Source organism: Lycorma delicatula, chromosome 2 (assembly GCF_047948215.1).
Source record: "Lycorma delicatula isolate Av1 chromosome 2, ASM4794821v1, whole genome shotgun sequence".
In the NCBI taxonomy this organism is placed as follows: domain Eukaryota; kingdom Metazoa; phylum Arthropoda; class Insecta; order Hemiptera; family Fulgoridae; genus Lycorma; species Lycorma delicatula.
The window spans coordinates 6,504,005-6,516,381 of NC_134456.1; the positions used below are offsets into that span (position 1 = coordinate 6,504,005).

At 29.5% G+C, this 12,377-nt stretch overlaps 1 protein-coding gene across 2 annotated transcripts in view; it reads right to left on the bottom strand.

The window, feature by feature from the left end:
* Positions 1-12,377, bottom strand: part of fand (Pre-mRNA-splicing factor SYF1 fand) — a 46,863-nt gene that overhangs the window by 13,361 nt on the left and 21,125 nt on the right. For both annotated transcript variants that reach the window (XM_075358220.1, XM_075358219.1), the window contains exons 7-12: positions 11,648-11,795; positions 6,742-6,893; positions 4,961-5,181; positions 2,185-2,347; positions 1,289-1,402; positions 906-1,068 (exon numbers count right to left, since the gene is read on the bottom strand). In XM_075358220.1, coding sequence (XP_075214335.1) covers positions 906-1,068; positions 1,289-1,402; positions 2,185-2,347; positions 4,961-5,181; positions 6,742-6,893; positions 11,648-11,795 — 961 coding nt within the window. The remainder of the gene's footprint in view (positions 1-905; positions 1,069-1,288; positions 1,403-2,184; positions 2,348-4,960; positions 5,182-6,741; positions 6,894-11,647; positions 11,796-12,377) is intronic.

A 12,377-nucleotide genomic window follows, 5' to 3' on the forward strand; every position in this document is an offset into this window, starting at 1 on the left:
GTCAACACGTCTTCACAAATCAGCTGATTTGGAAGTCAAGAGTTCCAGCGTTCAAGTCCAATTAAAGTCAGTTATTTTAATATGCACTTGAATACTAGTTTGTGAATACCGGTGTTCTTTGGTGGTTCGTTTCCAATTAACCACACATCTCAGGAATGAAGTAATATCTGAATGGTAATTTCCAGAGGCTAAACAGGAAAAAGAAAGCACAGTGTTAGTAATTATCCTGGATACCAAAAAAATTCTTGCCGGTTTTTGTTGGTCACAATTCTAAGAATTTTTGTAATTGACGTGTAAAATACATTACTACTTTTCAGCTTACTGTAACTTGTAAACAGATGTTTTTAAGAAAATTTATTGATACATAAGTAGTTTTAAGACAAAATACAAATGAAACTGATAATTTTAGATGAAATAATACAGAAATTAATAAGTAAATTTCTTGAAATTTGTACATAAAGTATGGGACACCTGGACTATCAAACAACCATTTTTCAACATCTAACTGGCCAATTGTTTTACTTCATTTTTCATCAATATATTTAAAACTCATTTTATAAATGACTAACATGCATTTTTATAGTTTTAGAATAAAATATAAAGGTAGTTCAAAGTGATAACCGGATAAAAGTCTACTAACAATATGTCTTCAATTGCAAGTTTAGGGATTATCTTTCAGAGTAGATTGTTTAAACTCACAAAAGGTTAATGACCATAGAAAAAGAGAATTACAGAAATACATTATAAGGTATAACAAAGACAGGAGAAATTTTAACTATGCTAAAAAATATTAATGTAACAGATTATTAACAGAAAATAACAGTAAAATTTGGAATAAATAAACCTAAATTTAATAAAAAATTTATGTATTAAATGGCTAAAAAAGCATGTTATAAATGTATTACCTTTAGCAAATTTTGGCGGGCAGTTTTCAAGACACTGTTCAAATAAATCACGAGCTCTCTCTAATTTAGTACCACCATAACGATCTAAAAACTTTGTTAAATAAGTATTCCAAATATCATAAACATTTGGCCACTTAAACAAAGCAATTCCTTTTTCATACGCCTGTAAAAAAATAAAACAGAGCGATATTTAAAAAATTAATCTTCATGATAATAAAATCAAAAAACTAATCTTTTCACTTAACTGAGATTATAATACTTGGCATCAAGGCAAATAGCAACTGCACCTTGCTCTAGTTTTGACATTATTCATAATTAACAAAACTTTGTAGCTAAAATGATAAATAAGATGTAAATGAGTATAAATAAATAAATAAACTCACTCTGAATGCTTCTTCAAAATATTTATGTTCTTCCAAAAATAATCCATAATTGATTATTATTTGTGGTGTTGCTATCTTCAGGTCTATTATTCTGTCATATACAGCTTTGCATGACTGAAACAAATCATAAATTAATAATTAAGTAAATATAAATTGAGTACAAAAAGAATATCAAAATTTAAAGGTTTAAAACTATTTAGTATCTTGTCACTTGGATTTGCAGTAATGAATCACAAATAAAATTATGAGTAATTCTTACAGTTTTTCCCTAAAAATATTCACTGTAAGTATCTTTTGCCACATGGAACACAACCAATTGATAAAAGAGTTCATCCTATACTTTAATGAGTATGTCTGGATTATACTTAAAAAAAGAAGTCAGGTCATCTTTCAGATAAGATTTATTATGAGTTAAATAAAATAATGCCATGTAAAATCAATTAATTCAACAGGAAAATACTATTTAAAATTATATTTTACACTGTAATTTTTTTTTAATTATTAAAATAAAAAACCATTATTGATGTCATTGCATCAATAATAATGACCACAGACTCTAAAAAAAATGCCTGAAGTACACAGATAACTGCACCAGCAATCCAAACTTATGATATATAGTGGAACTCATCTACTGAATGTGCATTAGCCAATGACATTTTATGTTGCTTCAATTTTCAGGATGCTAGTTTCTAAGGCGCTCCAGGTGTTACACAATCATCAGGTAGTGATACAGTTTATCATCTAATCCTGGATCCCCAATAATTAATATATATTTAAATATAAAAATAATCTAGCTGTCATTTGAGAATGGAAGTAATGGAGAGTTTATAACATTCCACTGATAAGGATGTTAACAGTAAAATGCGAAATAATAACTTTAAAATAATAATACTCACTTTAAATGTGCCAAAACTTTCTTCTAAATCAGCATACATAGACCAAACTTTAAGGGATTTATAAACTCTCATCTGGACAGTTTCAGACTCATCATGATATGCTACTTTATGTGATGGCATAACAGTTGCTCTTTGCATCAATTTCAAAGCACCATCAAAATTTCTACATAAAAAAATAATATCATAAAATTAATATTTATTGATGTTATTACTATCAGCAATCTAATATATATATATATATATGATTATGTGTGTGTGTGTGTAAATTTTTATAACATTAAGTTATACTCATTATTATTATACTAGAGTCACTCAAAAAATTCCCGGCCTGGCACAGAAATGGGGCATGACCAAATGACTATGATACTTGTTAAGTATGATCTTTTAGATGGCATGTTGCGAAGTTTCAGACAGGTGATCGTGGATACCAGTGTTCTTTGATGGTTTTGTTTCAATTAACCACATACTACAGGATAGTCAACCTGAGACTGTACAAGACTACACTACATTTACATTCATACATATTATCCTCATTCATCCTCTGAAGTAATACCTTACAGTGGTTCCACAGGCTAAATATAAAAACAGAGAGACATCGCATTTAGCAGCTTGTTTGTGGCAATTGAATAAAGCAAATAAGCTTCGACTTTTCTGAAATATGGCTAAAATTGAAGGTTGTGCTTTTATACAATACTTTGTTTTAAACTGTTTAACCCTGACGGACATACAAAAAGAGTTAGATTCCACTTTAAATGATTCTTCCCCTTTGTTTTCAATCATAAAGAAATGGGCTGCTGAATTTTCCATTAAATAGTTAATTTATTTCCTTTATTTTCCATAAAGAAAGGCTGTTTATCCATTCAAGATGATGAATGGTTTGGGATGCTCAAAAACTGCTTGAACCAATGAAATTGTCAAAAATCAACAATGCAATATTAAGTGTTTGCTGACTTAAGGTATGTGAATTTTACAAACATCTTGACAAATTGTATTTATTACATTTTATAAGATGTTTTGGGGGATGAAAAAGATTTCATACCCAAATTTCAGCTCAATGGGTGCTGCAGTTGTTAAAAGTTAATCAAAAATCATACAACACTTCTTGAAAGGGTTTAGAATAATTTAAACTCAATTCTGTTGAGTTTTTCAACAGAACTGTTTTCATAAGAGTAAATGAAATGTGGATTCATCACCAAAGACCAAACAGTGACCGAGAGCACATTTAAGTGTGCCAAAGAAAAGTAAAAACAGTCCCATCTGCAGGAAGTCATTGCTAGCTTTTTGGAATTCTTATGGTAAGGTGCTCATATACTACCTGGAAAAAGCCAGGACCATCAGGGTTGTATTATGCTTCACTGCTGGACCAACTGTAGGATGTTATTTAGGCTAAATGTCCACATCTGGCCAAGAAGAAAGTGCTCTTTTACCATGATAATACACCTGCATAAACATCTTAGATTGCTAAAGAACTCCACAACTTATGCTTCAAAGTGTTTTCACATGCACTGTATCTGGTTCCCACCAATTATTTCTTCTTCAAAAACCTGAAGAAATGGCCTGCTGAATGAAGATTCACCTCAAGTGATGAGGTGAAAGCAGAGACAACTGCTTATTTGACAGAATTAGACAAATAGCATTATACTGAAGGAGGTATTGGAAAGTCATTAGTTTGAATACATAGAATTGCAAGCTATGTTGAAAAAAAATCTTTGAAAAATCTTGTGTTTTCTTTGTTAGGCTGAGAATTTTTTGAATGCCCCCCAATACTAAGCTCTCTGATAAATATAACCAGCAATTAGTGAAACTGCATCCTGTATCTTTTAACTGGTTAATATATAGAAACCAATTCATTAAACAGGGTTTCAGCCATTAGCAATTATATTTACTTCAAATTCTCCAGTTTCCAGGTTGTTATTCCCTGAGACACAATAAATGTTGTAAAACAAATCAATTGTAAGATATGGAGTTTACAGTGATGATATACAAACCAGATGTTAATAAAGAATGGGAAGGCTAAAATTAATTTTCAACAGTTAAATACAGAAAATTGAGGTTTGGCAAATGCTTCTACCTTGAAATAACTTTTTATCCATATGAGACTGCCACGTCCCAAAAAACAGAAGGCCCCGTAGGAGGCTAACTCAAAAATTTTTAACGGAAAGGGTAGTGTTGTGACAAATAATTATAAAGACCACTGAAAAATAGTAATTATGATATAAAAAATTTCACCTATGACAACCCAAACCCAAATGGCGGCCATATAATATTTTTCACAACTTGTTTCAAAGTGGTCTTAAACTAAAAAATGGATAATTTGAGGTAGAAGCATTCGGTGGTGTATATGTATATAAAATATAAATATATATATATATAACACTGTTAAGCAGCAATTTAGAAGTTATTGAAGAACATTTTTGAAACTAGCTGTGAGAAACATTGAATATCTGGCAATTTTTGTTAAGATTTATCATGGTCCAGTTTTTTTTAACTTAAATTTCTGGTTTTCAATGCCCAGTAAAATAATGTGTGACAACCCTACTTTTTCAATTTAGATTTACCCCCCACGGTTGTTTGGTATGTGGTAGTTTCACACTAAAAAAATAGATTATTTCAAGCTACGAGGGTTTGATAAATTTTGTTTTCTTTGTTTAACTATTGAAAGTTATTTAAGGGTTCCTAAACTCTGTTGTCACTTTATATACCAAATAAAAATAAGAGATGATCTTCAAAAATTAAGTTTGTTAAACAATTCTTTTAAAAAGAAAAAGAAACTTACTCATGCCTAATTTCCATCTCTGCCCACTCACACCAAACTGAAGCCAAATCATCAACTTTAGTGTACGGTACTGATGTAGCTTTCTCCAAAACAACTCTTGCATCTTCTATTTGTTCATTATCCTCATAAAATTTAGCAAATGCTATCCATAAAGTATGAAGCTTACCAACAGCAAGCTTAGGATCAACAGTCTGTACAGCTTCTGTATATGTATTTATAATCTGAAATACATAATTTCTTTAATTACATGACACATAAAAAAATATTTTATGTGATACATACCTATTTGATTACATACCACATAGATCAATGATCTTAGCCAATTCAAGGTCAGGCAATCCCAATAACATTTTTGTATCAGTTTCATCATTTTAGAAGCTTTTGGTTTTTTCCTTACCTTTTTAAAATTAACAACTTTACTTAAAATCCTGATATTTTTGAAGGATTTGTTACTTGATTTCTTAATGCATAAAATATATGACTGGGTTATCCTTAACTCAAGTTACGAAATTTAACGGAGATATAATGGATGAAACAATGAAAAAATGGTGATGAAAATTTAACAAGGAGAGGAAAAAGATTCATGACAAATGGATTGGATATCTGAATGTCTAAGAGATGATTGGGTATAACATATAAATCAATTTTTCAAGCAAGAAATTGTCACTATTCACCTCTGATAAACAAAAATTTAGGTAAAGCAGGTTCTCCTATTATGGGACCTGTAAGCCTCTTGTATCATTTTATGTATTTTCAAAAACTTTTACTGAGCTTAACACAAAATTTAACTGTAACTCTGTTTGCACAAGTCACTCATAAAACATCACTGATAGCACCAAACAACACCTTTGAATGAATGCTATGCAAAAATTAATTGTCATAGACAAACATAGGTGAGAGAATTGTCAGTTCTTAACTAAACACTGATGCCAACTGCATGCCAAAAAACATCTCTACTAGTACCAGTGAAAAAAGTTAGGTTATTTTTTGAATAGACCTCATACGTTGGAATAATAAACATTTAAAAATGATAACAAGCTCAATGATCAGTTATAATTCTTCAAGATGGAATAACATGGGTTGATTTTGTTTCAAATGAAATCAATTACATTAATACATGAAATTTACTCTCTAACAAGATAAGCAGAATAACAGAAACGTTACTATTAATTTAGTTAATATTAATCATCACACAATTAGCAGTAGTTCATCAACCTGAGATGCCCATTTGCAAGCTTTATCCATACTTTAAGTGTTAGTTACTATTCATAAATATAATAATTTAAAATAGAATGAACAATAATATCAAACATGTTGATATTTAATATGCAGCAGGGAACCAATCAGAGTCAGTTTTATAGAAAGAAACCATTATCCATTTGATTGTAAAGAATGAAAGTAAAAAATACATAAATAGACTATTATTTTATTTTTTTATGTTTTTACATAATAAAATTTTGTTACAACAAAAGTAACTTCCACCCCTTTTCTCTCTTCAAGATGAGCCTTACTTTTCAAAGGAGCAAAATTACTGAATACAGTGTTGTGATAGCTTTAATTTCAGGTGAATTTTGTACATAAATATAAACAATTTGTTTAAACATCCTGTTTTGAGTTTTCTTTTTGTTTTTAATGAACGACTAGCCTCACTTATCATAAAGTCAAACATATAAAGAAATGAGAAAATAAATACTTTAAGCAAATACTAAAAAAGAAACATATATAAAAAAACTTGAACAAAAATATTATATCAATATAAGTTAACAATAAAACCAACTTACATCATGTGGTTTTCCTTCATATAATTTAACTCTTTTATGCCATTCATGTACATTATGAGGATTTTGTCTTAGGAGAACAGAGTTAAGTAAAAGTAAACGTCTTTCAATTAAATTCTCAAACCTTGCCATTCTTAATTCAACATCTATATCATCTGTGAAAAAAAGAAATTTCATTTATTCAAGTACAGTAACATAATTTTTTAAACACTGCATTAAAAAACCAATATGACAGCACTTGTCTGTTTATTCAAATATCTGCTCGACTGAAATATCTCAACCACAAAATCTAAAATTTACCATGGAAGTATAACTAACTAATGGATACAAACATACATACACATAAAAAAATTAAGAATTAAAAAAAAAGTGCTAAAATACAATTTCAAGAACAATTACTTAAAAATGTTGAATAAGAGACGTGTTTTAAAGAAGGTACATTTTGAATTTGCTGCTTATACATGCAATGTAAACAGTTATTTCATTCAATGTCAGCTATCAACAACAGTTATGTCAATTTGTAATTAATTGTTTATAAACATCCATTTATAACGAGTGCTATAATTCGCAATTGTAAATTGCAATTTACAATTCGTGATCCTGGTAAGTTTTACGTATGAGGAGTAATCCATTTTTGATGGCAAAAACAAAACTGCGGGTAAAATTCACAGGTAAATTTGTGAGAATTACAAGCCAAATATTAGAAAGATGCTCAACATGGTGGTTATTATGAGAAAGGCAAACAAATATTCATGATGAAGAACATAACGACCAGCCGTCAATGTTAATGGATGATTTGATTGAAAAAGTTGAACAAATTTGAGAAAACTGGCATCAAATTTAGTGATTGCAGAACTACAGTGAATACCAATACATATTAAAAATCATTAAAAAAATTTTTAGAATAGTTATAAAAAAACAAACGTCTGGAATGCTATCCCACAGGATTTTGTTTTTGCATGGCAATACCTGTTTACACATGCCAAATCAGACGGTGAGGCAATTGGAGACATTTTGTTGTAAATGTTCAATCATCCATCCTACAGTTCTGACTTAGCTCCCCAGCAATTATTTTCCTTTTCTTCACCTTAAATAGTGGCCTGCATCACAAAGGTTTGACAATGATGATGAATCTAAAAATGGTGTTACTGCATGGTTTAAGTAACTGGTGGCAGAATTTCTTGAAGAGGGAATGAAGAAGCTAATGAAATGCTTTGAAAAATGTGTAAGGCAGCTACATATAAAAGTAATAAATAAATGTAGTTTTTATACTAAGTAATAAAGTTTGTTAATATTTTTCAGATTTGTTTTTATTTCAAATAAATCTTACTTTAAAAACACCTCTTATATATATGTGATTCATACTTGTCACAGACCCTACTAATGACGGCATTTAATACTAATGACGGCATCTGTCATCAATCATTTTTCTGATATTACAGGTAATAACAGTAAATTCTTGCCCTCATATTTCTTTACAACTTTGTTCTTTTCTAACTTGAGGTAGCAATTTTGCATGAAAATTCTTGTTTTTATTTATGTTTCTTGTCATGATTATTTTCATTTTATTGTTCAGAATAAATGATAAAATACTGTAATTGTCACGGGATCTTATGTTTGTATGAGAATGTCTGTGTTTGTTAAATTATGAAATTATGTGCAAAATTAATTTTATTGTAAAACAGTACAGTTGGTATAAACAGTGGTTTTATAACAAAACCACTGTTTATACCAAAATGCAAAGTAAATTCAAATATTACAGTACAAATATGGTATGCAGTATCATAAAAAATAATTATACACCCAATTTTTTTTTTTTTGAAAGTGGCTATGCAGTTACTGTAACTTCAAAGTGGTTCAGTAATATGATTTAATCATTTCTCAGTGATGAACTGAACAATTATCCATTGAAAGAATAGTTACATGTGATTTCAGTAAGACAGAGCTACAACCTTAGCGCAAGAATACTGGTGCTGGATTCATAAAGAGATTGAAGTGATCTATATTGATATCTCGGAGTAAATTTGTTTTAAAAAATAATTAAAGTTATGTAAAAATCCTGATGAATGACATAGTTTTAGCTTTTGAAGCACCATGTAAATATGACGGTTAAAAAAAATTTAATTACATCATACAACCTGTTCTCAAACACACTTTGTATAATAGGGAATGTCAAGTGACATCTTGTGAAGAGAGTTTCATTTCTGAACTCAAGACAATTTATATATATTTTTTTTAAGTTTGCAAACTACATAGTTAAAACTATGGTATTTACAAAAATTATTTAATTGGAAGAGAAAAATTAAAATATTATGAATAAAATACATAATAATAGTTAATTAACATTTACAAGCTAAAAATATTATCTGAGCCAATATTATGTGTAACAAAAATATTATGCGAGTATGTAAATAAAAAAAAAAAAAAATTAAATTATGAAATACTACCCAAAAGTTCCTGAAATTTGTATTATATGCACAAATGAGTATTAGTACAACCAAACGTCATTAGTAGCATTCAATACACCCTTCATAAATAAACACTTAGCAGCTTTGATCTAAGTGGCTGTGTTTGTTGTTAGGGAGTAGTTGACAATGTAACATTTGCTTGTGATTGCAATTTTGCATTATTAATCTGAGAGAAGAGCGTTCCTCTGAAAATATACAGTAACAACACTCTAGGGCATACACCAATATATAACTCGCTTAAACATTTAAAAAATGGCTTAATATCTGCTGGTGATGATGAAGATTTGGAATGACCATCTGTCAAAAGTCATTGCTGTCTAAAATGCAATTATAGAACATATGTAGACCACTGACAACATCTGTAACATCATAATGTTAAAATGGCACATTTCAGAAGATTTTGTCACAGAAATTTAACATGAGAAAAACTGCTGCAAAATTCATGCCAGCTTTAGTGCTGAAAGAACTGCTTCAAACTGATACAAATTTTCTTTCAAAGATTGTCACATGTGATGAAGTTGGATTAATAGACATTACCCTGAAACTAAACAGCATCATTCCAGTAGAAGAGCCCATCTTCATCTTGGCTAAAGATCAAGTCATGCACAATATCAAATCCTAATTGACGTGTTTCTTTGATACTTATGGAATTATCTACAAGGAGTTTATAGGTGTCAGAAGACTAATGGGGAATTATTTCATGCTATTCCAAGAATGGCTAAAGGAGGATATGAGAAGAAAGTGTTCAGAGAATTGCAGTTATGAATGAGTAGTCCTTCACTGTGCCAATGTGAAGCCCAACACTGTTTTTACTGTGCAGCAGTTTGTAGTGAAAAACAACATGGTAGTTGTTCCTCATTCACTGTATTCGCCAAACTTGAATTCATGTTTGGCAAAACATGAACACGTCACACTTGACTTCTTTCTCTTTCTAAAGAGGCAAAGACTTGATATGTTAGAGAAGATTCAAGTAGAATCATAGGCAAAGCTGATCACTTTATCAAGAAAGACTTTCAGGTTGCATTCCTTTCATGGCATTAGTGCTGGGATCAATTTTTGAGCTCCAAAGGAGACTTATTTCAAGGTGATAGTAGAGAATAAGATCCACATAGGACGTAATTATGTTTAGTATTATATATGGGGACTTTTGGAAACAGCTTGCACTTACAGACAGGTCAAGTGACTGTACCAACCACTTGGCCAATGTCAATATGTCCCTGAGAAGGATGTACACTCATCTCAAGAAGATATTATCATATTTAAATTAAATTAACTTATAGTCAAAACCAGATAGAAGGGAAAAATTGAGTAGGCAGGCCACGTTTGGAATATGTAAAACAAATTGTTAGGGATGTAGGATGTAGAGGGTATATTGAAATGAAACAACTAGCACTAGATAGGGAATCTTGGAGAGCTGCATCAAACCAGTCAAATGATTGAAGACAAAAAAAAAATAGTCAAAACATTTTGAATGAGCATAACTTACTTTCCAACTCCTTACAATTAAAAAAAAACCTTTTCCAAGCTCATTCATTTGATATTACATGTGATTTTTAAAGAAGTTTTATTTTATATTTAGAAAAAATTTTGTCTATGGCCATTATTTCTTTAAATTTATAATATCAGATATCACTGTCATTTGTGCAACTAAGACAAGTTGTTTGATACATCAATTTCAATGAAATCAGTCAAGCCATTCTGGAGTTACAGTACACAGTAACAACTGTATTACCCATTACCCAAACTCATTGCCTGTCACCTGACCTGGTTTGGTAAAAATAAACAACCATTAATGACAAGAATGAAGAACTAACAGTGATATGAAACACAATGGGTCCATATTAAATGGATAAATTCTGTTGAATAATATGCTGTCTTGGTTCAAGTTTGGTTAGGTTTAATTTTTCTAAATATTTTATTACTCAGTGGTTCATTTAAATAAATAAAAGTCTTTATTTCGTTTATAAGAGAAATTATTTTTGTTATAATCTTTGAACTTGTAATTCATATGTATATAACATTATTGTATTGATTAATTTTACAATCATAATAAACACATGTTGAGTCTTTGAAGGATGTAACAAGACTGTCTAACAATAGAGCATTCGAAAAATTCATTAAATAACAGTAATAAAAAAAAGTGACAATTTATAAAGAGTAAGAAAAAAATTTTATTTAAAAATTTAAAAGTCCTCTTTAACAAAATCTAGTTCCTCTTTTAAAAAAAATTAAATTTTCTACTATTAATAAAAAAGGAGCAAATGAAACCTGAGTCTCAACACATTCTATATATACCATACTTTTACGGGCTGCAAAATAGTGCAGCCCGTACTAGTATGGCTCTTAGATTAAAGAGAGCTGTTATTACAACTTTTCTCATTATATATTTTTTTAGATTGGAGTTATAGAATTAATAAAAATTTATAATGACATTGACTGACCTTCTTCAGTTGTATTAGGAGACTTTGCAGCTTCTTCCATTCTTTTACTCAAGCTAAGTTCTTCAAATTGTGCATATGCATCAAACACTTGTGTAAAATCTCTTACAGTTGTTACTGTCTGTATTGCTTCTTCATATATATCTCGTGCCTAAAAATACATATATTTTTTCAATAACTGATACAAATTTATATTAATTAATACAAAGTATAATGATTTATACATACATAGTATAAATAACATCTGATCAATAGAAAAAAATAAATTAACATTTATCTTTAAAAATTAACTTTTCATTTAAGATCTAACAAAATTATTCTGAAATAAATAATCTAACATTTTACTGTTTTAAAATTAAAATCACATTGCTATAGTTGAAGTAATGACACAATCAGATAATTTTAATCTATTCAAATAGCAAGCTCAAACTAAAAAAAAAACTTTACATTTTAGGAGCTCAGCTTTCATATTCGCCTTTGACTCATCATAAATAATCAATACTTCACTATTCTATAAACATTTTTTCAGCTCAGAAACTGATTAATTTCACCAATATTTGACTTACTAAATCTTTAGTGACAAATTCTAGCGATTTAAAATGAGTTCAAACCTTTAAAATACCTCTATACATGGAGACTAGTTGGTGTTTCATCAGATACTAATTTTGGTGTAGAAAATATGTGCACTCAAGTTTGAGGCTTTATAAAAATAAAACCATCTGTTAGATTTTTA